Consider the following 26,877-nt stretch of genomic DNA (forward strand, 5'->3'; position numbering starts at 1 on the left):
ATTATAAAGGAGGGTGTTTTTGTCACTGTATAAATTGGCCAATGGACCCAAATGACTCCAGAGGAGAAAATTAGGCTAGTGACTTAGCACAGCTTCCCCTCACTCAAATACAATTCACATACATGTCATGGCATTACCTCACTTATGTCATGGTCTTCTTCAAGAACGAAGGACAAACATTAGGAGTAGCTGGTTGGCACAGTGGATAGGGCCTTGAAGTCAGGAGGACCTGAGTTCAAATGCAACCTGAAGACTGGGCAAGTCACTTAATCCTGATTGCCTCAGCCCCCCCCCCAAAGGGGGAGAAAATTTTCCTGCGCCACTTTGCTATAAAGGAGGACAATATTAAAACATTTTACTAGATTATTTGAATTTTTATCTGGATCATGCCTCATTAATCAGTCTGAATATCAAGGTAATCTTTCACATTACTGCCAAGTAATAGTTCTCAGCTGCCAGTAATTTTGATGGAAAAATGTGACAATATTCTTGAACTAGTTCATATTGTATTTTCTTTTTGAATTACAGGTCATGTTCCTATTCATCCAGACTCCTCTGACAATGTGTGTCTTGCCTGGAATTACAAAGATGCTCTCTCAATCATTTGGTCTCATAAATGTGTGGTGTGTTTCCTTGCTGGTCACACTCATGATGGTGGGTATTGCTTAGATGGTCATGGTGTGCACCATATCACACTGGAAGGAGTTATTGAAACAGCACCAGAGAGCCAGGCTTTTGGTACAATATATGTTTATCCTGATAAAATGTTGTTGAAAGGAAGAGGCAGAGTTCCAGATAGGATGATGTATTATAAGAGAGATTGAAAAGGGAAATTCTGTTCCTTGAATGAACTTTCTTTCTTGTTAATTTTAAGAAATATGATAGAAATTACTTTTTTGTTCATAATCAACAGTCCCCATTTGACATGTGTAATACATATAATAAACTATATATTTTTTACATTAGCATGTTCATTATATATTTTAGAAGTTCTGTTTTGGATAAAAAGGTATTTGTTTGGTGCTTAGAAATAACCATTATCTTCCTATTACCCTTCATAGAGCTTATAACGACAGCAGCAACTACCACAATAAAGCATTAACATAGGACTTAAAGGAGGTTTGTAAAGTCCTTTAAAAATGTTCTTATTTTATCCTCACAACAATCTTAAGGAGGTAGATGCTTGTATTATTCTTTCCTCTGAAAGCTATTTAATTTGGTTACTGATGAATAAGAAAGGGAATCATTTCATAGATTCATATACATTCATAAGAATGTATAAAGGTTATTTAGCACCATGTGAGGACCTTTTAGTAAAGTCTTAATTATCGTCATAACCATAACTGTGATTCAGGTACCAGATACAATAACCTGGTATACTGAAATCACCAGCTAGAGAGCCAGACTGGTATGAAGGAGCTGAACTTGGAATCCAGGACTGTGTTCGAGTCCTGCCTCTGAACTGTAATTGCAGTGTGACTACAGGCAAGTTGCTGAACTTTCCAGTACCTCAGGCAAGGAGAGAAATTGCTGATCTCCATTGGTGAAAGGAATCTCCATACTCTTAAGTTTCCCAAATCAATGAATTCACAAGTCTAGATCAAGAAAATCCTTGTATCATATTTTTGTATTTTTGTAGTAATAATGCTAATAATTCATGTGTCCTATTTAAGGCTATAGTTTCCAAACTTTATGTAGTAATGGTTACCCTTATAAAATACTGTTAGAGCTTCAAAATGTTATGAAATTGTTAGCTTATATGTCATTCAAATAAAATTAAGAATTTCTTAAAATTTTTATAACACTTTTCATAAGGGACCTCAATAACCAATTAATCCAACCAACCTCTTCATTTTACAAATAAAGAAACTGAGTCCCAAGGAGATTATGATGCCCAAAGTTATATATAGGTAATATTCAACATATAATTAATGTTCTCATACAGACTTTAGATGATAAAATCCTTTACAATGTTCAAATTTTAATTTATTAAAATATAAATCAGCAAGCATTAAGCACTTATATTCTAGGCACTGTATTAGACAATGGAAAGATAATGAGAAAATAAAAATGTCTTTTACTATAAAGATTACATTCTTGAGGTATCATTTTTATGAAGAGTAGGCTTGTCTTTGGTGCAGAGTATCACAAATCATAGAGTGTCATTGATGATGTTGTTAAATGTAATTTTTTGTCTGCCAGTCAGTCATTCAGTCAGATAAACATTTTTTAAAACATCTATTAAATTTCAAGATGAGGACTGATAAAGATCTTTAGATTTGTCAATTAAGATATCATTAGTAATTTTGGCAAGAGCAGTTTTGGTTGAATGATGAGGTTAGAACCAGACTATAGAGTTAAGAAGAAAGAGAGTGAGAGACAAGGGAGTGATATCCCTCAATAAGGAGGGATTTGGGAAAAATACCAGTGAGCATGAATGGATATAGTAAGGATGAAGGAGATAGAGTCATGTTAGTAGGCATACCTTTTTAAAAGGAATACCTTAGTAGAGAGGGAAGGCACAGAAAAATTGACTTTACCCAAATAAGATGTTACAAATTAATAGTAAAATATTTACCACATTTAAAAGCAGAGAATACTTTATTAGCCAAAGCATATTTTAAAAATATTATGTCTTCCAAAGCATCCCTTTCTATCCATGGCTGTGATTCCATTTCTCTACTATTCCATCATCCATAACACTTTGTTCAGGCATAGGCCAAAAGAATGCATTATTTCCTCTGCCAGGATGAAGTGGTCCCACTGTAGCTCCCAATAGACAAAGAAGCTGGTCTGCCTTATCCCAGAACATGAAGAAGCAGAGATACCTGCCCATTGGGTTTAGCTATGACTGAAGATTTGTCAGAAGTCCTTGGTCAAGTGGTTCACCTCTACTGTAGCCATGGTAGCATTTTCTAAAACAGTCCATTTTGGAAGGGTAAGAGTAAAGGAAGTTTGCTATGTTGGGGCAAATCAGGAAATGGGGAAAGAATTGTCCAATACACTAAAAGAGAAAAAAGACCAAAGCGACCATAAGTTTTTTTTAAGAAAAATAAAGGAGATAATGATGCAGCTTTTTAAGACCTTTTAAATAGGATTACTAACAAATTAAAACTTTTTAGTCTTTAGTCTTTAAGATTTAAGAACTCTTTAAGATTGACTTACTATAATATAATCTTAGACTAGATAGAAATGCGAAATCATTGGAAACTTTTTCTAAAAAGGAAAATTCTATGATATAATGGAAATAACACTAAACTAAGCCATGGGATTTGACTGCTATTCTGCGTCATTATTTACTGTGAGACAGGTTGTTTATCGTCCTTGAGTCTATTTCATTTTTTTTTTTAGGTTTTTGCAAGGCAAATGGGGTTAAATCACAAATTTTGAAGAAAGCTTTTTGGAAACAGTAAAGTATCTTAAAACACAGGTTTTGACTCTTGCTTTAAAGCATTTTCCTTAAAATCTGAGACTTGTAGTAAGTATGCTGGATTGGTAATTGAGGATCTGGGTTGGAATCTGGCTCTGCTACTTTCTCCATGGGCTTTGAGCAAGTCACTTAACTTCATTGGGCCTCAGTCTCCTAAATAAAATCAGACTAAAATCAACTTGTTTTCCAGTTCTAAATCTATTACCTGATTATTTCCATCCTGCAGATTACTGGCTGACCCTGTTTTTTTTTTAAGTGATTTGAATCCAGGACTTCTGATTCTAACTTTAGTGCTAGTTCCACTCCATGTTATCATGGTCTAAGTACCTTGAGGGCAGGAACACTCAATCTCAATCTCAATCTCTCTCACCATATATATTTATATATATATGTGTATAATGTACATTTATATATGTGTACATATTGTTTCCATTGTAGAAATGAATTTTCTATTCACTATTATACTCTACTTAGAAAAATGTTGAGTGTTTTAGGCAAATTGACATATATTAAGAACGCTGAAATTTACCTCTGCAATTTGGCAAATGAACCTGTCCCAGGGCAACAAATCACTTGAGACTTTCTTTTTAAAATTAGGAATACCTTATTGATTTAAAGTCTTACTTTTTTCACACAGAGTAGGCTTTAAAAGGTAATTTCAATGTTTGGTCAAATTCTATTTGCCAGTTTGCAAAAGGCTATTTTTCATGTCAGTTGTAACAAACTAAATCATATGTGTTCAATGAAATAAGTGCTGTTCATATGAATATCATAGCCATTGGTGTCACATAATTTCATTAAAAGATCAATAAATATTTGATTACTCAGGGCCTCATAAAATGTAGTTTATTGCTTCATTTGGCAGCTTGCTCATGAAACTTATAGACTTAGCTATCAAGTTAATCGTTTCTTTTTTAATATGCAAATCTACTATTAAAATTATAGAAGACATTCTTTCATGTTCATTCAGCAAATGTTTCCTGGAAATATGCTAAGCACAAGAGTCCTATATTTTCCTCTCTTCTTGACAGTAAAAAAAAAAGTAAACAGTTAGGAAATATGCTCACTGACTCATTCTCCAAGACAGTCCAACTGCTTGAATGATTTTCTTAAAAGCCTACATTCATAACTGAAGTTTAATATTTGCCAAAAATATAATACAAAAGATAGGTTTTGTTATCAAGGACCCTTAAAATAATATTTCTTCTATCATATAAATCAATCTTATCTACTGATCCTTTGAACTTAAACATCTAAAATTTCCTTTAAAGCAGTTAAATAAAATGCTTCAGGCTTATGGAAAGATATATAATAGCAGTTATTCTACATTCTAAATGTCTTACTTAATTTGTTAGTAATGCTATTTAACAAGTCTTAAAAAGCTGCATCATCTCATTCTAAACAAAAACTTATGGTCACTTTGGTCTTTTTCTCTTTTAGAGTGTATTGGACAATTCTTTCCCCACTTCCTGATTTGCCCCAACGTAGCAAACTTCCTTTTACTCTTACCTTTCCAAAACAGACATTCCTTTGTGTTTTTTTCACCTTTAAGATTAAAATGAATACTTGAGATCCCCTTATCTTATACTAATTCAGCATGGTGAACCATTCATGGATTTGACTATTTCTTTTCCTGGAGATATATTTGAGCCATTTTCCCTTAAGTTACCCTGACCTTGTGAAGAGCTTTTATACATTTTGAATTTTTACATGTTCTTACTTTAATCATCAAAATAATGTTATGAGGTAGGTAGGTGAGATATTTCCATTTTTAGGTGAGGAAATGAGAAGTTGACCAGCTGCCCAGGTTACACAGTAGTACTGTTCTGGGCACCAGGAATACAAAAACCAAATTACACAGTAACCCATGTTTTAAGATACTTTACTGTTTTCAAGAGCTTTCTTCAAACTTTGTGATTTTGTGAATAGTATATACAACGTTTTTGCCATTTTACAAATGAAGAAATAGACTCAAGGACGATAAACGACCTGTCTCACAGTAAATAATGATAACTCAGAGTAGCAGTCAAATCCCACGGCTTAGTTCAGTGTTATTTCCATTACATCATAGAACTTTCCTTTTTTAGAAAAAGGCTTCCAATGATTTTGCACTTCTATCTAGTCTAAGATTATATTATAGTAAATCAATCTTAAAGAGTTCTTGGGTCAAAAACCTTTACTAGTCTATCTTAAAGTACTTAAATTAACTAGGTCATAATCGTTTAATGTGACAGTTATGAAAATATTCATTTTATGAAAAGGATGGCAAAGTTATTTAAATAACTGTCTTGCAATGTGTTGGCCAAGTGGAACGCATTTCTTTGTTTACATATATGTAGAACCATGTGATAAATGGGCAAAGAGAAATAGCAATGGCAACCACCAGTTGAACTCTTCTACCAACCAGATTTCTAAAAAAAACAAAAACAAAAAACAAAAAGATTAGTGTTGTTATTTTAATTAGAAATTATTCCATTAAAAATGCTAATAATTGTGCAACTTCTTATAACATAACTGGGATAGAAAAACAGCCTGATTAGTAGAATTAAGTCATAAAACCAACTAGCAATAGCTTTCTCTGAAAAAGTAGGTGGATTCAGAATCTTTCTCTCATTAGCTTTTTCATCAACAGTACTTTTGTTTTGCTAGTCTTGAAGTTCCTTAATTTTAAAGAAATGGAAACTTACTTTGTTGAGATGTGACAAAGACTCAGCCATATTATAATAATCCCAAGTCCAAACAGTTCCCTAAGAGAAAAAGTATAGCATTTTTATATCTTTTAAGAGGTTAGCAAAATGAAAAACCCATTAAATTACTCTAAGATTCCTCTAATACTAATTTCTGATTAGATAATTACCCTCAATCTACATAAACTTCTAAGGATGTTTCCCATCTTAATGATGATGATTCATCAGTCATTTCATTCAAAAGTTACAAAACCTAATATAAGAGACAGTGACTCTACTGTGAGAAAGAAACAGAAGAGCAACTGGTGATATCACAAAGAACATTGCTCTTTTAGATAGGACTTATATATAGTGTAAGTTATGATCAATTGTGTTTCATAACTTTTACATTAGGAAATAGATTACTTAAAGCCAAAGTTAGTGAGTTAGGTACAGGGCTTGACAAAGCTAGGGGTCATTCCATTTTGTTAGGTTTCCATTCATGACTCCATATTTCATGCAATTTGCTCACTGGCACCTTATATACTATATTTAATAGTTTATTTTCAGATTCATCAATGAAGCAGTCACTTTTTTAGCTTGTAGCAGTTTAAAAGTTGATTTGCGCTGGACAGGATTGGATCTGAAGGCAGAAGTAGAAACTAGTGTGTAAAATGTACCTTTAAAGTTTGTGAATTTCAACAGATGGCAAGTAGACTAGTTAAGATGTGAGCCACAGATAGGGATTATGGGAATAAGAGTAGAATATTAGCTACTGAGATTGATGGAAGGTGAGATAAGTAAGTAGAGTGGAGCATGTACAAATAGGCATTAGAAATGGCTGATGGGAGTAGACTATGAATAGCATAGTGACATAAACCAAGGAAATTTCACTAGTGTTAGGCCTCAAGTGTTACTACCCAATTGATTACATTAAGATATTATTGAAAATTTAGCTTGAACCCAAACTAAAACAATGCTGAAAGAACCACTGAAATAGCATACAGACAACTCAAAATGCTGTGAATCATTTATGATTCTTTCCATCAGAATCAATTTAAGGATTAGCTGAGCTCTTGGGATTACATTTTACTAGAGTGATGAATTTTTCTGCTTGTCATTGGAGAGATGTGATTTAGGTCCCTGATGATGCAGTGATTACTCTGGAATTCATCAAGGTTGAAAGATCTCTAGAATCACAACACCTGGATTTGAGTACCAGTTTCATTAGCTGTTCATTTTCATTATAATAAAACCTATCATGCTTATTTGTCTATGGGGATATCGTGGGAATCACATGTAATAATGTAAAAATGTCTTGAAAATTAAAGATCTAAACAACGGTAAGAAGGCATATATCATTGTATTGTTAGTGGAGCTATGACTCAGTAATCATTCTGGAAAACAATTGAGAACTGTTTCCCCAAAAGCTTCTAAACTGTGTATACCCACTGACTTAGTAATATTCTTTTTAGGTCTATATCCCAAAGAGATAAAAGAATGAGTGTACAAAATGTACATAAATATTTATAGCAGCTTTTTTTTTGTAGAAAAAGAACTATTATGAGGTTGTCCAATTTTTAAGGAATGTACAACTAAACAAATTATGGTATATGAATATAATGGAATACTATTGTGCAGTAAGATACAATGAAAGAGCATTTTCCCCCAACTGATATTTTATTTTTTCTGTTCCATGTTATGAAAGATTTTCAACATTCATCCACAAGCATATTCATATTTATAAGTTACATAATTTCCCCTCTGGTGAACATTGTACATATACATTTGTGTTTAACATGTTTACAGATTAGTCATTTTCTAAAAGAAATTAGGACTAAGGGAAAAGAAAGAAAACCATGAGATTGGAAAGAAAAAATAAATTTTTTCAAGTGAATGTAGTGTTCATTCAGATTCTATAGGGTTTGTGTTTTGTTTTGTTTTTCTTCTTCTGGATGTGGATACTGTTTGTCCAAAACAGGTCTCCTAGGGTTATCCCAGCTCTCTGAACTGCTGAGAGTTGCTGCATCCATCAGGGTTGTTCAACTCACAATGTTGTTAATGTGCACATTGTTCTCTTGGTTCTGTTCCCTTAGCTCAGCATCAATTCCTATAATTCATTCCATGCTTTTCTAGAGTCTAATCATTTATGGTTTCTTATCGAACAATAGTACTCCATAACATTCATATACCATTAACTTGTTCAGCTGAAAGAAAATATTCAATGTATAAACTATATTAGGTTACTCGCTGTCAAGGGAGAGGGGATAGAAGGAGGGGGCAGAAGGAAGGGAGGGAGAAAAACATGGAACTTAAAAACCTTAAAAAAAAGAATGTTGAAAATTATCTTTTGATGTAGTTGGAAATTATATATAAAAAGAAAAAACAGATTCAGAGAAACTTGCAAAGACTCGGAAAGAACTGATGTGGTATAAAGTGAGCAGAATTAGAACAATGTATACAGTAACAAAAAAGTGGTAAAGCCATCCTTGAAAGATCAAAGAAATATTATCAGTGCAATGATCAACCATGATTACTAAAATTCAATTCTGAAGCAGGTTACCCACCTTCTGACAAAGTTCTGATATGCTCAGGATGTAGAATGAATCATGACCAATGTGGGAATTTGCTGCCTGACTGTAGTTTGTAACAAGGGTTTAAAAATTTTTTGTTGTTTTTGCAAGGCAATGGGATTAAATGACTTGCCCAAGGTCACACAGCTAGGTAATTATTAAGTGTCTGAGACAAGATTTGAACTCGGGTCCTCCTGACTCCAGGACAGGTATACTATCCACTGCACCACCTAACTGCCCCACAAGGGTTTGATTATTTGTTTGGACCATATGGAGGGGGGGGAGGGGGAAGGAGAGAAAATGCATTTTTTGTTCATTGAAAAATAGTTGATTTAAAAACAAAAATTAAGGCATTTCATTAAACTATTAAAGATTTAATTCTCTACCTAAAGTAAATATACCAAAAATCATTGCTCACCTGCCTTCCTCCTCATGTAAGATTTTCCTTTCTGTATGAAGGAAGAGGTAGTTGCCCAAGTTAAGAATGCCCAGAGCACAAAGAAATAAGTGCAGCTTGGTAAAGTTCTTCCAGATAAAGTTACCTAGGACAAACAATGCTAAGGTATTAATCATGACTACATATTTTAAGGAAGGGCTTTCCATAAGGAGAAAATCTATAGTATAGATTTTGTGTCAGTTGCCTTAAGAACTTTATTAAAACAATAATGCCAGGTATTCAAGGCAATCTTATAGTTGGGTGCTGCATTCGTACAATCCATGTTTTGTAGAAGAAGCATACTAGTCAATGAAAAAAAGACTGCCAGCATGGAGAAAAAAATGGCAAGAAGTCATTGCACTTGTTAGATGACAAAACTTCTCTACCAGGATGGACTATATCACTTCTCTAATATTTATTATGAAAAAATAGAAGATAATCTCTATGTAGAGTGTAATTTATTTGGGGTATATAAAAAGATACATAAAAAAGAAATGGCTAGAAAATAATTTTATTTTTTTATTTTTATTTTTTAGAAAATAATTTTAAAGCAACAATCAAATGTATCGTAAATATAAGCATCAGAGAATGTCATAATGATATACTTAATGGAGTTGAAATAAACCTGGAAAGGATGGGGTTTCAAAGGAAAAACAGAACAAGAAATAGTTGTACATCTTCCTTCAAAGGTGTGTCCTCCCTGCCTCAAATCTCTTACTACTGCAATTAATTTTACATGCTTGCTGACAAAGTAATTTCCCTTTACAGTGGATCTGACCATGTAATTTATTTACTGAATCAACTCTAACAGCTTCCTATTGCCCCTGTTTAGCTTTTAAAACTATTCACAATCTATTTGCAACCTACTTTTCTGCCTTGAATCCACATTATTCCCTTCCCTATACTCTTTGATCCAGTCAAATTAATCTTCTCACAACTGCTCACTCATGGCCATCCTCCCATGCCTGGAATTTGTTCTTAGCTCCCTCAAAATTTCTCTTTAAAATGGAGCTCAAGTACCATTTTCTTCAAGAAGCCCTTCCTGATTTCAGTTGTTACTGTACCTTGAATTAATTTTACTGTATCTTGTATTTAACCAACTTTATACTGTTACTTGTCTTCCCCATTTAACAATTCATTTTTTATAAAGAATTCTTTTGGCATAATAACTGGTACATAGTTGAAACTTAAAATGTTTTTACTGATATTTTCCTGCTCTTGAGTAAGAAATAAACATTAATAAATAATCAGTATATTCAGTATATAGCTTACTTGACCTGAAAGAAACCTATGACTTTGGCTTTAATAACATATTCTAACTATCTCCGCTACCAGTTAAAGATTGGTTGATGGGAAAAAAATTACATTGTGTAATCTTTACCCTACCTCTAGTTCATGAAGTTATAAATTTTTGTAAATGTTCTAGGCCCATTTCTCTGAAACCTATCTAGGTGCAGAGAAATACTTAAACTATTGCAAACATTAGGCTCATTAACAAAGAACTGAACTGAGTAAAATAAAATTCTGCCTAAATTTGTTGTATTTCCTTCTCTCTGTGTTGCCTTTAACATGGTGGATCACCCGTTTCTCAATATTCTCTTCTCTTTAGGATTTTGTAACACTGCTCTCTCCTGATTCTCCTCTTACCTCTCTGACTGCTCCTTAACAATTTCCTTTGCTGAATTTTCTTCCAGGTCAGGTCTGTTAACCACGAGTATCTTCCAAGCTTCCGTTCTGGGTTGTCTTTGCCTTTTCCTTTATACTGTTTCAATTGGTGATCTCATTTCATGGTTTCAACTGTCATTTCTATGCAGTTAGGTGGCACAATGGATAAAGATTAAGACCCGAAATCAGGAAGACCTGAGTTCAAATCCAGACTCTGACATATAACAGTTGTGTGCCCCTAATCTTCTGATTCAGCTTCCTCAGTGAGGAAACTCCCTCATGGACTGGTTGGGGGGTGGGGAAGCAAAGTGGCAATAGTGATACATAAAAACATTGATTTAATTGGACAAAATAGAACAAAAGGACATACAGAAATAAGGACAAAGAAGCAAAGCAATTTTGAGAATAATATACTGGATATATATGTTAAAAGGATATTTGGACTTCTAGAGGCAGAGCCATTATAGATGGAATAAAAGAAGCTGCCCATTTCTCCTAACATTCCTCTCCAACAATTTTGAAATAATGCCTCAAAAAGAATCCTGGAGTTTCAGAGCGAGCAAAAGGTTGGGGTGGAACATTTTTCCAATCCAAACATTAGGAGGTTGGAGGGAGAGATCTGGGATAATGGAGTGGGATCCAGCCCAGAGTAATACTAGCTGTAGACCTGTGAAGCAACCACAACAAGCAGCAGCTTTGAAGTTCCCAGGTCAGAGACAGTAAAGGAAGCAGATAGCTGGATAGAAAGAGATGCGATGGTGGTTAACAAAAGACACAGGAGCAGATACTATTTGGGCAATTCCACTGCTTATCCCACTGCCAGGTGGCATATTCAGGTGCACTTTCCACCATGAGATAAAGGGCCCTGAGGAACAATATAACTTACAGCTGCAAGGGATCAAGGACCCTTTCTGGGTAAAAGCATAGACCAGTAGAAGAGGAGAAGCCCTCTGGATCACACAATCTTGGAAACACAGCAAACTTACAAACCCTGGAAATTCACCTCCAGATGGAGTCTGAATGCAGATTAAACCATACTCTTTTATGCTATTATTCTTGGGGGGGGGGGGGTTGTCTGTTTTCAACATGGCTAATATGGAAATATTTTGCAGGATTGCACATGTCTAAGCTATATCATATTTCCTTTTCAAGGATCAAGGGAAGAAGGGAGAAAGTTTGGAATTCAAATTTAAAAAAAAACAACTTCATTTACATGTAATTAAGATATTCATTTTAAAAAGTTTAAATAGATAAAATACAGGACTGGAGCAGTCTATTATATTTTAGGTGAAGAAAAAAGCCTATTATAATCTTAGAAAAAAACCTAAAAATCGACCTAATTAGAAGATATAAGCAGGGAAGCTACTTCTTGCTAAAAAGGTAACAGACAATGAAGAGCAATACTATATATGCACTAAATGGCATAGAATCCAAGTTCTTAAAGAAAACATTAAACGAATTACAGGAGAAAATAGGAAAATAAAATAGGAAATATGGGGAAATCTCAACTTTTCCCTCTTGGAGCTAGATAAATCTGAGGAGAAAAAAAGTAAAGAATATGAAAGAAAAGTCCGATATGATAGACCTCTTAAGAAAACTGAGCTGAAATATAAAAGTACTTTTTCTCAGCTGTACATGGTGCCTTCAAAAAAATGGCCATGTGTTTAGGCATGAAAAACCTGTAAATACAGAAAAAGCAGAAATAGTAAATGCAACCCTTTCACACCATAATAAAATAAAGCACTATGGAAACAAAAATTAAAAATTCATTGAAACCTAAATAATATAATTTGGAAGAATGAGCAAAGGACAAAATACAGAAACAATTTAGAGAATGACCACAATGAGACAACATTCCAAAATTTCTGGTATGCAGGCAAAGCAATATTTAAGAGATAATGTATATCTTAGCATAAGAACATCAATAAAAGAACAGCTCAATAAATTAGTCATGCAATTTAAAAGAAAAAAAAAGAACAAAAACCCAATTAAATACCAAAATGAGAATCCTGAATAAAATTGAAGGTAAAGAAAAGCCAATTAAATAAAACAAAGAGTTAATTTTATTTTAAAAAATTTAAAATAGGCAAACCAAAAAAAAGAAAACCAAATTACCAACATGGAAAATGAAAAGGGTGACTATACCCCCAATGAAGATAAAACAATTAGAAGTTATTTTCCCCAATTATGTGCCAGTAATAAGTGAAATGTATAAATATTTACAAAAATAAATTGCTTAGCTTAAACAGATGAGGAAATAGAATAGTTATATTACTCATCTTAGGAAAAAAAAATGAATCAATAAATTCCCTAACCAAAAATCCCCAGTGCCAGATGAATTCACAAGTGAATTCTAGTAAACATGTAAAGAACAATTAATTATGACTATAAATTATTTGGAAAAATCAAAGAGTTCTACCAAGTTACCTTTATGATACAAAAATGGTGCCGATACTTGAACCAGGAAGAACAAAAACAGAAGAAAATATATATATAAATATATATATATATATAAATTGATTTCCCTACTGAATATTGCTGCAAAGTTTTTAAATAAAATGCTAGCAAGGAGATTATAGCAATATATCACAAGGATCATACACAATAATGAAGTAGGATTTATTCTAGGATTGTGGACTTGGCTCTCAATATTAGGAAAACTATTAGCATAATTGACCATATCATTTAAAAAAAACCAGAAATCATTATGATTATTTCAACACATGCAGAAAAGCTTTTGAAAAAATACAACACCCATTTCTATTAAAAATACTTGAGAACATAGGGACAAATAAAAACTGTGGGGGAAAATGCTCTTAAATCACTAGTGATTAGAGAAAGGCAAATTAAAACACCTTTGACTTACCACTTCACACCTATCAGATTGGTTAATATGATAGAAAAGTAGTCAAATGTTGGAGGGTTTGTAGGAAAATTGGAACACTAATGTACTATTTTTAGAGTTGTGAACTGATCAGACTATTCTGGAAAGCAATTTAGAATTATGCCCAAAGGGCAATCAAACTGCACATTCATTTGATCCAGCAATACCACTACTAGGTTTCTATCCCAAAGAGACTAAAAAAATTTTTTTAAAGAGGAAAATGACCTACTGAACAAAATATGTTTTTTTTTTTTGTTGTGGCAAAGAATTGAAAATTGAGAGGATGCCTATCAATTAGAGATTGTAATGGAATATTATCAGGCTATAAGATATGATGAGCAGAATGATTTCAGAAAAACTTGGAAAGAATTATATAAACTGATATAAAATGAAGTGATCAGAACCAAGAGAACACTGTAGATACAGTTACAGCAATACTGTACAATGATCAATTGTGAAAGACTTAGTTACTATGATCAATATAATGATGCAAGACAATTCCAAAAGACTCATCATGAAAAATGCTATCCACATACTGAGAAAGAACTGATAGAATCTGAATGTAGATCAAAACATACTATTTTTCACTTTGTTTTTTTGTGGGGGTTTTTTTGCTCTGTGACTTCTTTTGCAACATGACTAATAAAAAAAATATGTTTTAAATGATGGCACATGTATAACCTATATTAAACTGCAGAAGGAAGGAGGCAGAGAATTAAGTTAAAATTTTTAAAAATGAATGTCAAAAACCATTTTTACATGTAATTGAGAAAAATAAAATATTAAAAAACAAATCATGGGAATAAATAAATAGATAACAGATAGTTATCTAAAAATCACCATTATGTAATTTGGATAAATTAGAAGAGTGCTTTTCAGTAAGAGTAAGGCAAGAATGCCTATTATCACAATTGTTATTTGGTAAAGTACTAGAAATATTAGCAGCAAAATAAATTGAAAAATAGGTAAATATATCTAGGGAAATAGAAATCAAAATTGTTAATTTTTGCAGATGACAGTCTGCTTAAGTAACACTACAGAATTAATTAAAAATTAAAAGAAACAATAATTTCACCAAAGTAGGATGTAAAACAAACCTAAACAAATTATCGGTTTTTCTATATATTACTAACAAAACCCAGCATGAAAAAATCAAAGAGAGAAATTCTATTAAAATATATGTAAAATGTTTAAAATACTTAGGAATCTAGGTAAAAAGACAAACAGGAGCTACAAATATAGATAAATACTCTTTATATAAATGAAGACAGACCTAAATGACTGGAGAGATAGATATTCACTGTTTATATTTGAGATGTGCCAATAAAATAAAAATGACACTATCACCTAATTTGATCTACCAATACAATGTCATACTTATCAACTCCCAACGTATCAATTTATAAAGTTAGGGAAAAAATTCATTTGAAAGAACAAAAAGTTCAAGCACCTCCAGGGAAAGAATGAAAAGAAAATGTAGGAAGGAAGGTAGCCTAATAGTATCAAATATCTCGCTATATACTACAATGTACTAACCATCAAAACTATTTAGTGGACACTTTTTATTAAGAGAGGTAAGTCAGTAGAAAAGACTAAGTATATAACATACAGAAATAAATGAACTTAGTAGCCCATTAAACCCCAAAACTTCAATGACTGGTCTAAGGATTCACTATTAAACAAAAACTTGTGTAAAAAATTAGAACATAATATAACAAAAATTAGATTTAGATAAATATCTAACACCATAAAGAAAGTTAAGTTCAAAATGGAGCTATGACTTAACACATAGTTAAATATATGGTTAAGTTAGAGGAGCAATGAAGGAAATAACAATTCACAGCTATGAGTAGGAAAGAATTCATTGATCAGACAAGAGTTAGAAAAGATAAGAGAAAAAAATCAATTTTTTATACAGTTTTTTTTGACATGATTTTGTGAATTGATTTATGCAGTTAAAAGCAAAAATGAAACAAGCTACACTGAGGGAAAAAATCTTTGCACTAAGTTTCTGTGATAGGGAGCTTGCATATGCAATATGACATACAAAATATATAAATGATGTTTGTCCTTTGTTCTTTTTTAAAATATTTTTATTTATTTAGGACAATAGGCAATTAGGCAATTACGTGTCTGAGGCCACATTTGAACTCAAGTTCTCCTGGCTCCAGGGCTGGTGCTCTATCTACTGTGCTACCTAGCTGCCTCCTGTCCTGTGTTCTTGAAGACCATGACATTAGGGAAGTATTACCATGACAAGCACATGAACTGGATTTGAGTGAGGAGGTGCTGTGCTAAGTCACCAGTCTCATTTTCTCCTCCAGAGTCATCTGGGTCCATTGACCACAGATGAACTGGATGCCAGGCCATCAGGGTTAAATGACTTCCCCAAGGTCATACAGCTAGTAAATGTCAAGTGTCTGAGGTCAGGTTCAAACTCTGGTCCCCCTGACCCTAAGGCCAGGACCCTATCCATGTCGCCACCTAGCTGCTATGTAAGAAAAAGAACTTTTCCTAATGGAAATAGTCAAATAAAAATAGGCAATGTCAAAGAGGGGAAAAAAATGTAAGCTAACAATAGCCATATCAAAAATGCTCCAAATTACTAAGAATTAGAGAAACTAATGAAACAGAAATTAAAACAATTCTGAGGTTCCATTGATTTGGCAAAGATGACCAAAAAAAATGAAGATTGTTGAAAGAACTCAGGGGAAAACAGTACACTACTGGGTAGAGCTATGATTAATCTAATCATTCTGGAAAACAGTTTGGTGCTATACTCCAAAAATTCACCAAACTATATGACTTTTGACCCAATGCTACTATTTCTAAGACTATACCCTAAAAGGGGGAGGAAAGGGAGCCATAGATCTAATTACTTTTATTTTTGTGGTTCAGTCACTTTGTGTCTGACTCTTAATTGTGTCTGACTCTTCATTGTGTCTGACTCTTCATGACTCCATTCCGGATTTTCTTGGCAAAGATCCTGATATGGTTTCCCATTTCATTCTCTAGTTCATTTTACAGATGAGGAAACTGAGGCAAACAGGGTTAAGTGATTTGTCCAGGGTCACTCAGCTAGTCTAAGGCCAGATATGAACTCACCAAGAGATGTCTTCCTGACTCTGCCACCTAGCTGCCCTATAATATTTATAGGAATTCATTAGTATAGCAAAACTGCCAATTTATGGGGGTCCTTGTCAGCTGGGGAACTGCTAAATAATCTGTGGTATATTAATGTAATAGAATATTATGGCACCATATGGAATGACAGATAATTTCAGAGATTTCAAATCTTAAAAGATTTGTGTGAACAATATCAACAGTACTCTAATGAAAAATGACTTTGAAAGACTTAAAAACTAAGTTCACTGCAGTGACCAACAATGACTAAAAGGAAAAGGTAATGAAGCATCCTACCCACCCTCCTGAAAGAGAAGTGATGAACTCAAGGTTCAGAATGAGACTTCTGGACATGGTAAATGTGGAGATTTGTTTTGTTTGACTACCTATATTACTTACAAGAGTATTGTTTTATTTTTTAAGGGAGGAGAGAGTTAAGAAGAGGGCTATCAATAAGATTTCCAAGAAGAAAAGAAAACAAGAGTGTCATTGAAATATTTTTTAAAATTCACAGAAAAAAAGATAATGAAAGTCAATTGGAAACATAGCTAATTCAAGTCAACAACAACCTAAGCACGATGTGCCAGATAGTGGGCTAGGCACATGAGTATCAGGACAACTTTGAAATTTACATCATGTTTGTTTTCTTTAAAAGATCTTCTGCTTGTCTGTGTGCTAATAGGGATTTGTGTTTTTAAATCTGTGTGCGAATGGGGATTTGTGTTTTTAAATAGCTTTTTTTCTGTTCTACTTTGGATATGGAAAAAACATACATTTATGATAACTGTTAAGTTCTGAATTAAAAAAAATTAGTAAAGAAACAGCTAGCATTTGGTTAGATGGCCCTATTGGTCTTACTTTCAAGACAGAAGAACAATGAAAATGTCATTCAGGGTTAAGTTGATATACATTTTGACTCTGAAAGTGGTGTCAGTGGATATGTGGGAAGGGTTCAGTATCTCAAAACACAAAGGATATAATTTTATGTGTATTTAACCTAAAATCTTTAGGAATCAATTTAAAATTACCCTTTTCAAAATTACAATAAACAGTTTTGCTATTCAGAGTATAAAATATTTCCTTAATTGTCTTAAAACAGCTTCTTTCATTAAGACTCACAGGTTATCCTCTGATTCTAGTATGGTATTTATAAACAATTAGTTATTCATGAGCCCTTTATGATGTCATTGATTTTGACCATATTCTCTCTTACTATCCTCTTTGTAAGTTAAGGGAATTAATTATCTAAATTATTGGTGATAGTAATCCTACAAAGATCAACAGACAAACAACCCAGAGGAATCAACTACTCATGAAATACTTCTTAAAGAATAACCCCCAAACTCATTTAGTTTGTGAGCTTTTCATCAGTGAACAATAAAATGTCTGGCAGACTGAGACCCACTAGATAAATGTATAATTTGCTTGAGAAAAGCATTTGATGATCACTGTCAAGGACTTGGATTAATAGAGGAAATTTTTAGGTCAATAACAATGTACAAACCTATCAAAAATGACTTCTATAAATTTAGCATATACAGTCATCTTTAGTGTCCTTAATGATATGAATATCATTTCAGAATGGAGGACTTGTAGGAGAAATTGAAAGAAGAAACTAATGGAGAATCAGAAATTATGAAAGTTTTGGAATTATGAAAACCAGAGAATGCATTTGTGAAGATGAAATTTGAAAGTACTTGAGAAATTGAAAGAAAAGAAAGACTAGATCTAGAGAAGAACTTTAGAAGATCCAGAAAGTTTCCAGGAGAATGTAAGAAGGACTCAAGAAGGAGAACTTAGAGGAAAAAAGCTTGCAAGATAAATTATAATGAACAGATTGTCTCCTTTCTTCTCATGAGTTAAGCAGGGGTGACTCATTTTTTTCAATGAAGGTGATAAAACTGTTTTAGTTCAGTTCAAAAGATAATTTCATACCTGTGATCAGAGGGTTAAGTCCAACAAGTAGAGTAAGGACAGCAGGTATCGTGTAAATAACCTGTTAGCAAAACAGAATATCCCCAGTATCACAAAATTGCAGAATTATTAAGCATAGGGAACGGACCCCAGAGTACAAATCATTCAAAGGACATAGAATATAAATAAAATAGAATCATTGGATTTCATTGGCCATAATTAAGTCTGAATAACTTTTCTGAACTTTTACATTTTGAGATCATGGATAGAGTGTAAATTAGAGGTCATTTAGTCTAAGCCATTCATTTTATAGTCTAGCAAACCTGAAGATACAACAGATTTAGTTTTTTTAGTCCATGATGACAAAGGAGTATGGCAGAACCTGGTCCTTTGATGGCTTCAAATCCAGGGTTCTTTCTCCACTGTACTATATTACCTCATATAATCATTAAAATCCAGTTTTCCAGTTTGAAACTATTAGTTTGCTTAATAAAAGGATCACCACAGGGGCAGCTAGGTGGCACAGTGGCTAAAGCACCGGCCCTGGAGTCAGGAGTACTTGAGTTCAAATGTGGCCTCAGACACTTAATAACTACCTAGCTGTGTGGCCTTGGGCAAGCCACTTAACCCCATTTGCCTTGCAAAAACCCTAAAAAAAACAACAAAAAAACCCCAACAAAAAATATAAAAGGATCACCACAAATATAACTATGACATTTATCCTCAATAGATTTAGGCTTCCAAAGTCATCCTGAAGCCTAAGTTGCTAAATTCGAGAAATTTTTAATAGCAAGATTTATAGCAAAACAAACCTCCAGGCTAGATACCTACTTGAAAATTTAATTAATACCTTTTGTTTTATGAAATCTTGACTTATCCACCTTAAGCTAAAGTTTTCTCTTGGTCATAATATTTTATCTTATTTTGGGGGGGATTAAGTGATTTGGCCAGTAAGTAAAGGCCACATTTGAACTCAGGTCTTCCTCACTTTAAGGCTGGTGTGCTAGCCACCATACCACCTAGCTGCCCTAAATCATAGTATTTTAGACACAAGAGGATCTTAGAGTTCATCCATGTATGTTATTTACATAGCTCATGGTAGCTTAGCTTACCACTTACTTCAGACGAATCTAGATGTTTATTAAAATTAAAACCTGAAGAGCCTTGTTAAGCCTTGAAGTGTCCATCCAGTCTCTGACAATCTAATCTTCTTAGTGCCTTTTAATTCCTATCTTTTCACTCAGTTTTATGCCTTATTTCCCCTAGCAGCTATAGCAAAAGAAGGTTAGAAAATGCAAGCAGTATGGTTTACTCCATAATGATCTTTTGAGACGAAAAGTTATTTTGCAACTCTGCTCATAAGTCACTATACTCCTTTCAGGTGTGATTCCCCTTTCCCTCCTCTCCCCTCCTCCCCCAAATCAATGCCTGATTGCTGAAAAAGTATTCTTTTCTAAAACAGGTTTTTTTCCTACCTGTTCAAAAATAACTAAAACTTTTAGGAAAGAAAAAGTGTTTGGCTTCTTTAAGAAACAAGCAGTTCGGGGCAGCTAGGTGGCACTGTGGATAGAGCATTGGCCCTGGAGTCAGGAGTTCAAATCCGACCTCAGACACTTAATGATTGCCTAGCTGTGTGACCTTGGGCAAGTCACTTAACCCATACATTAAATAAATAAAAAAATTTAAAAAAAATAAAAACAAAGAAACAAGCAGTTCCTAACAAGTCTAATTATAATTGCACAAAAGACATTTTGAAAAGGAAACATCTCCGTGCTGGAAGTAAAAAAGCTTTGGTTCTAGTTTCAGTTCTGCAACTACCTTTGATCTTGGGCAAGGTTCATCTTTGGTCTAGAGTTTCCTCATTTGTAAAATGAGGGGACTGCATAAATAGGTTTTTCTGTTTTGTTTTTGTTTTTTTGCAAGGCAATGGGTTTAAGTGACTTTCCCAAGATCACACAGCTACGTAATTAAGTGTCTGAGGCCAAATTTGTACTCAGGTCCTCCTGACTCCAGGGTCCATGCTCTATCCACTGTACCACCTAGCTGCCCGACCTGGATAGTTTTTAAAATCTGTTCTCTTCCTCTAATACTTTTAACCCTATAGAAATAAGCACAATTTTAAAACTTTTGCAATTATTTTCTCACTGTCATACTGAAAACAGGTTATTAGGTCCTCATTTAAATCTTAAAACAATGTATTTATTCATCTTGAATGAATAGTAAACTTCAGGGCAGGGATTCTTAAATTTATTCCTGCAAATCTGTCCAATAGTACTTGGAAAAACGATGTGAGCACTCAATAAATACAGCAAAATCTATTTGTAATGTTAATACTAGGATAGTTTGGGGAGTGGTTTCATAAGGTAAACAAGGTATTCAGGGATTTTATTTGCATCTATACTGAATCTGAATAAATAACAAGTACTGAAGTGTCAGAGACTAAGAACTGAGAATACAAACCAAAAAGAAAGAGTCCCTGCCTTCAAGGAACTTGAGATGAAACATAAAAGAAAGCTAAAAACTGAAGGGAAAATGACTGATGATAAGGAGCAGGGAAGGTACCTAAGGGAAGCCTGATTAGAGAGGAATTGGCCAAAGTTAGGAATTGTAAAGGCAGAAGAGTTTTAGTTCTTCTAAAAAGGCTCACATTTGAATAGTTTTCAAATACTCTCTACTTTAAGATCAATCAAGATCACAGTCACCTTTTGGGATCTTTCTACTGCCTCAACCTTGGTAGGAAGAGGGGACAGGCCAGAAACTTAGAAATCTCTTTTGCACAAAAATCTGCTTCTTCTGCCAATTCAATAATGGTAATTCATAAAAGAAATATGAATGTCTAAAAGAAATAGACATCTCCAAGTCTCCATATTTTTATATTTTAGAAGATCTATGATTTCATTGACAGGCTAGGCTACAACCAACACTGACAACGATCACCAGTCCACCACAGAGAGATGTACACACACACACACACACACACACACACACACACAAATATATATATATATATATATATATATATATATATATATATAAAATTATGTCATGTAACAGAATAATATAAGGATTATTGTAATAAGATTCTGCTTAATCAGTAAACTGAATTAAATTTGATAATCTAAAGCATAAGAGATTTGGGGCTGTCTTCAATGGAGAATACCATCTGTATCCAGAAAAAGAACTGTGGAGTTGGAACAAAGACCAAGGACTATTACCTTTAATTTAGAAAAAAAAACCCTGATTATCTTATTGATCTTGCTATTTCTTATACTCTATGTTTCTTCCTTAAGGATATGATTTTTCTCTCATCACATTCAATTTGGGTCAATGTATACCATGGAAACAATGTAAAGACTGACAAATTGCCTTCTGTGGAGGGGGGGAAGTAAGATTTGGAGAAAAATTGTAAAACTCAAAATAAATAAAATCCGTAAGTACAAAAAAAAAATAAAGTATATGGGAACTGATCAAAATAAAAGTAAATCATTGGCTAGTATTTCTACACAATTCAAAACAATACTAAAGTCTGGGAATTTTTATGTTGAAAATGCAATACAACTAATAAAATCTAGATATGTAAATTCCAGATAGTCCATAATAGTATAATACTACCTATTCAATACTATACAGTGCATTAAGATTTAAACATTTTAACATCCTTATGAGGTAGTGGGTGAGAATTATACTGTTTTATGTGATTTGGACAAGTCACAACTTTCTTAGTGCTCTCTGTAAAGCTACAGAATCATTACTATTCTATATTGATAGAGGGAGTTGTTTTACTGGATATCAATGAAAACACAGAAAACTACTTGCCTCCAAATGATCAGAAAATTGAGGCTTAAAGAAAAGGTGACTGAACTGCCAATGGCCATATATCTACTGTCAGAAATAAGAATCAAACAGATCTCAAAGCTCATTTAATCACTATATCATTCAGTCAAAGGAAAGACTTCACAATTCCTAATCAAGTACTGCAAATTAAAGTGTTTAGATGAATTTGAGTATTTTAATTATAGTTTACTTTGATTTTTTTGGTAATTATCCTATATAGATAGTCAAACCCTGGTTCATGTGATTTCCTAATCAAAATTCACAGAATAAATCTTTCAGTTAACTAGATAGTTCCTGCAGGTTTAGAGGTTAAAATGAACACAATATGAATGGTTGTTGGTCGGAGACTTAGAATTCTCTTTTTTGTATAAAAATTTGCTACTTCTGCCAATTCAATAATGAAAGAATAAAAGAAATAGAGAACTCTAAGTCTCCATATTTTTATATTTTAGAAGATCTGTGATTTCAATAATGAAGTATTCAGCTAATGTTGCATATTTAGCCTTCTTGATAAGTTAAGTAGTAACCACTTCCTAAATCCCCAGTAAATGCTTGATTTATATTCAAGAAAGTATGCCTCCTTGCATACTTCCCTCCCTTCACAAAGAAAGGCTATAAAGAATCTGAAATGCAAGTAAATTCAGAGGTTTTAAAGAATCAGAGAGACAAGACTATAGTGTGTCATATATTAAATATAATTTATACTCACCATCCAAAGTTCTGCATCTGGGTCATTTATCTATAAGAAGAAAACACGTCCTGAATGGTAGATACTAAGCTCCCAACTGTCACACTCCATACCAGATTTAGTCTCCTATGATAGTTAAATATGCTGTTTTATTAAAGAAAATTCTCATTTCAGCTAAAACCAAAGGATGGCTTTATTTACAAGAAGTACCTCAGGCCTCTAAAGGCCTAGAAGAGGGTCTCTGATGGATATGGGATAAGAAAAAGTGCTTGGAGATGGCAATATAGAAGTAATGAGAAAATAAGATGCTATAAAGCAAAAAAAGGCATCAAGGGGGGAGGGAATGATGGGATTTAAAGCTAAGAAGACTTCATGGATCACCTATCTAGTACAACCTCTCACTTTACAGGTGAAGAAACGAAATAGGGGCCATTACACCTCTTTAGTCTGCCTCATCCCTGGCAGGAGACAGGCATGAAATATAAACTTATTTATTGACAGCAGGGCCAGCCCTTCCCACAGCCTTCACCTGTGGGATTTAGTCATGCTGCAGGCATATAGGGTCTAGGGTTTCCAGTCAATGCACAGCTACATAAATAAAAGTCAGGGGTCATCGCTGACCACTGGATTTATCTGACAGAGTTACCAGTTACCCACGAGCAGACCATGGGATCAGAGTTGGCCCCGCCAGGTCATGCTACAGCTGAGGACACCAGTGGCGGGTGTTCTCCTGGGGAGTGAGGTGCAGGGAAAATTCTGGATTTGGAGTAAAGCCTTCGCAGTGGAGCTAGAGTGTTAATTCTCTTTTGAGACTGAGAAATTACTTTTCTTCATAATAATAATAATAAATGATGATGATGATAATAATAATCATCTTCATGTATACAGGCTTTGAATAAATGATAATGATAATAATAATAATAATAATAATAATAAATCTTCATGTATACAGGGCTTTGCAAAGCACTCATATCTCATGTAATCCTCCCAACAACCAGGAGAGGCAGGGGCTATCTTTAATTCCCATTTTACAGATAAGGAAACTGAAACAGAATGACTTGCCCAAGGTCACCCTGCCAGTGCCAGGCGCAGGACAGAACTCTGGGCTTCAGGACTCTTGGGGCCAGGCTTCTCCCTCAGGCCTCTGCTCCGGGGCTTCTTCTGAGAGGCCTCTCCCCCTCCCCTCCCCTCCCCCTCGGAGCCTCTCCCCCACCACTTCCGCTCTCCCCCCCCACTTCCGCTCTCTCCCACCAACCACAACCAGGGCACGCAGGCCGACCTCGGAACCTACGCCCGCATCCGGGATTTAGTCTGTCGGGGCCGGGGCCGGCCCGGGCCTGAGCTGACCTGCACGTAGGCCGCCAGCGCGAAGAACGCGGCCATGACGAAGTTGCACGTCCTCCACAAGGTCTCTGTCGGGCCACTCGCGAGCGCCATCTCCCCCTCTGCGGAGCGCAGAGCTCCCTAGTCCGCCCGCCCCGCCCCCGCTGAGCGTGGCGGGGGCGGGGCCGGATCTGGCTCCGCCCCCGCCCCGCCTCCTCTCCCGTGGTGCTCTTCGCCCTATGCCTCTCGGCTCGGCTCTTCCGGGCTGAACCCTGTGCCGGGCGGGGCGGGGAGAGTGGGAGCGCGGCAGCCCGCCCTGACCTCGTAGGCTAGGATTTGGTTCCGGGTCAGCCACGGTATTTTGCGTGTAAGGATTTAGAGGCAAGCCTGTGTGTGGCAAAGCCATTCCGTTCTCTAACCGCCTTTCCTCCACGATTCAGCACATTTAAGTGTAGTTCGCATTACTAACATTTGTTCCCATCGCTTCTTAAGCTTATCGAACCAACAAAACAATCAATCAAGCCCCGATTCGTTTGTTTTCAAGGTTGGGGGCTCATGCTGAAATTTCTCCATCAGCTCGTGTAAACCGGTAAGGGCAGCCGAGTCTAGCAATCCGAAGACGGCGAAGCCTTCCAATGACCGCTGACAATTACAAAAGCGCTTTACAGTTTGCAACAACTATATGAAATATTTGTTATTGTTGTCCCTATTTTTCAGGAGAAACTGGCTGAGAGCCTTATCCCAGGGCATATACCTAAGACGGCGCTTGAGGCAGGATTCTGATCCAAGGTTTCCATAATTCCCATCAACAGACTTTTTTCACTAGGCCACCCAGCTTCCTAGAGCAGACACCGGCCAAAAGAAATAAGGGTACAGTGCTTATATGGATAACATTTAATTAAAAAAAAAATTGCACTCCAAGTATTTTTGGGAACTCCAGAATCTTCATAGAAAAATGATGAAAAGAGAATGATGAAAAAATTGTGACTTAGTAGATATTTGGGATATTGATTTTTCTCAGAGGTGGACTCCAGTCTTTCTCAGTACAGACTAATTTTTAAAAAATAAATTGTTACATATAATATGCATGCATATATATATATACGTATTTTGCTATTAAACTTTTGAAAATAGATGTCCCTTAGCTCTCCTTAACTCAATTTACAAACTGAACCTATAACTAAAATTTAATTGAAATAACTCAGCAAATGAGTGAGATGAGCAGAACCAGAAAAACACTGTACACCCTAACAGCAACATGGGGGGTGATGTTCAACCTTGATGGACTTGCTCATTCCATCAGTGCAACAATCAGGGACAATTTGGGGCTGTCTGCAATAGAGAATACCATCTGTATCCAGAGAAAGAACCGTGGAGTTTGAACAAAGTTCAAGGACTATTCCCTTTAATTTAGAAAAAAAACCAGATGTCTTATTGTCTGATCTTTTTATCTCTAAGACTTTTTGTTTCTTCCTTAAGGATATGATTTCTCTCTCCTCACACTCAATTTGGGTCAATGTACAACATGGAAACAAAGTAAAGACCAACAAATTGCTTTCCTTGGGGGGGGGGGTTGGGGGGAGGGAAGCAAGATGGGGGAAAATTGTAAAACTCAAAATCTTTAAAAAAAAAAAGAAAATTCACTACCTTCTCTTCTTTGTGGAGGTGAAGGGGCCGGTGTGAGCACAGAACAATATATAAATTCTCATACTTAATTGATGTATTGGTTAGTTTTATTGAACTGCCTTTGTTCCCTGCTATCTTTTTATTTTTTTCAAGGGATGACTCTGGGGAGGAGGGGGGAAGAATATATTTACAAATTCAGATAATATAAAAACAAAATATATCAATTTTTAAAAGTCAAATCTAACTTACCATCTCTTAGTATTGTTGAGGTCCCTTATAGATCATATCTGGAAAAATCAAAATCTGACTTGTTCATTAAAAAAAGAAGAAATAATTCAGCAAAGTTCTACAATGTAAAATAAATCCATAGAAATCATTAACATGTTTGTATATTACCAACACAACCCAGCATAAAAATAAATTCTACTTAAAATAAGTGCAGAATATATTAAATTCTTAATATACCTGTCAAGCCATATATAGTATCCTTATTAATAGAATTATAAAATGTTCTTTATACAAATACAGATATAAATAATTGGAGAAATATTAATTGCTTGTGTATAGGCTGTACCTATTTAGCAAAAATGATATCAAATTAATCTATTCTGTGCCATTCCAATTATATTGCCAAAGAATTATCTTAAGGAATTAGAAAAATTGATCTGGATGAACCAAAGATCTCATGAATGTCACAAGAAATAATGGAGAAACA

General features: G+C 34.5%; 2 protein-coding genes across 8 annotated transcripts in view; one reads left to right on the forward strand and one right to left on the reverse strand.

The window, feature by feature from the left end:
- ADPRM (ADP-ribose/CDP-alcohol diphosphatase, manganese dependent) overlaps positions 1 to 22,405 on the forward strand; it is a 37,710-nt gene extending 15,305 nt beyond the window's left edge. The window contains exons 4-6 of one of the 7 annotated variants that reach the window (XM_074225120.1): positions 529 to 654; positions 9,642 to 9,794; positions 17,201 to 18,319. In XM_074225120.1, the coding sequence (XP_074081221.1) occupies positions 529 to 654; positions 9,642 to 9,794; positions 17,201 to 17,325 (404 nt within the window). In that variant the 3' untranslated portion in view covers positions 17,326 to 18,319. Of the gene's footprint in view, positions 1 to 528; positions 9,622 to 9,641; positions 9,795 to 17,200; positions 18,320 to 18,357 lie in introns of those variants that run through there. The other 6 variants (XM_074225124.1, XM_074225122.1, XM_074225121.1 and 3 more) reach the window with 6 other exon arrangements.
- TMEM220 (transmembrane protein 220) lies at positions 5,297 to 24,720 on the reverse strand. Its single transcript, XM_074225128.1, has 6 exons — positions 24,561 to 24,720; positions 23,235 to 23,264; positions 18,713 to 18,773; positions 9,088 to 9,211; positions 6,118 to 6,177; positions 5,297 to 5,841 (listed from the first exon to the last, which is right to left on the reverse strand). Exons 1-6 carry the CDS (start codon positions 24,648 to 24,650, stop codon positions 5,706 to 5,708), a joined length of 501 nt encoding a protein of 166 aa, XP_074081229.1. The 5' UTR covers positions 24,651 to 24,720; the 3' UTR covers positions 5,297 to 5,705.
- Between the last annotated feature and the right edge of the window lie 2,157 nt (positions 24,721 to 26,877).

The sequence above is a fragment of the Macrotis lagotis genome, chromosome 2 (assembly GCF_037893015.1).
Source record: "Macrotis lagotis isolate mMagLag1 chromosome 2, bilby.v1.9.chrom.fasta, whole genome shotgun sequence".
In the NCBI taxonomy this organism is placed as follows: Eukaryota; Metazoa; Chordata; class Mammalia; order Peramelemorphia; family Peramelidae; genus Macrotis; species Macrotis lagotis.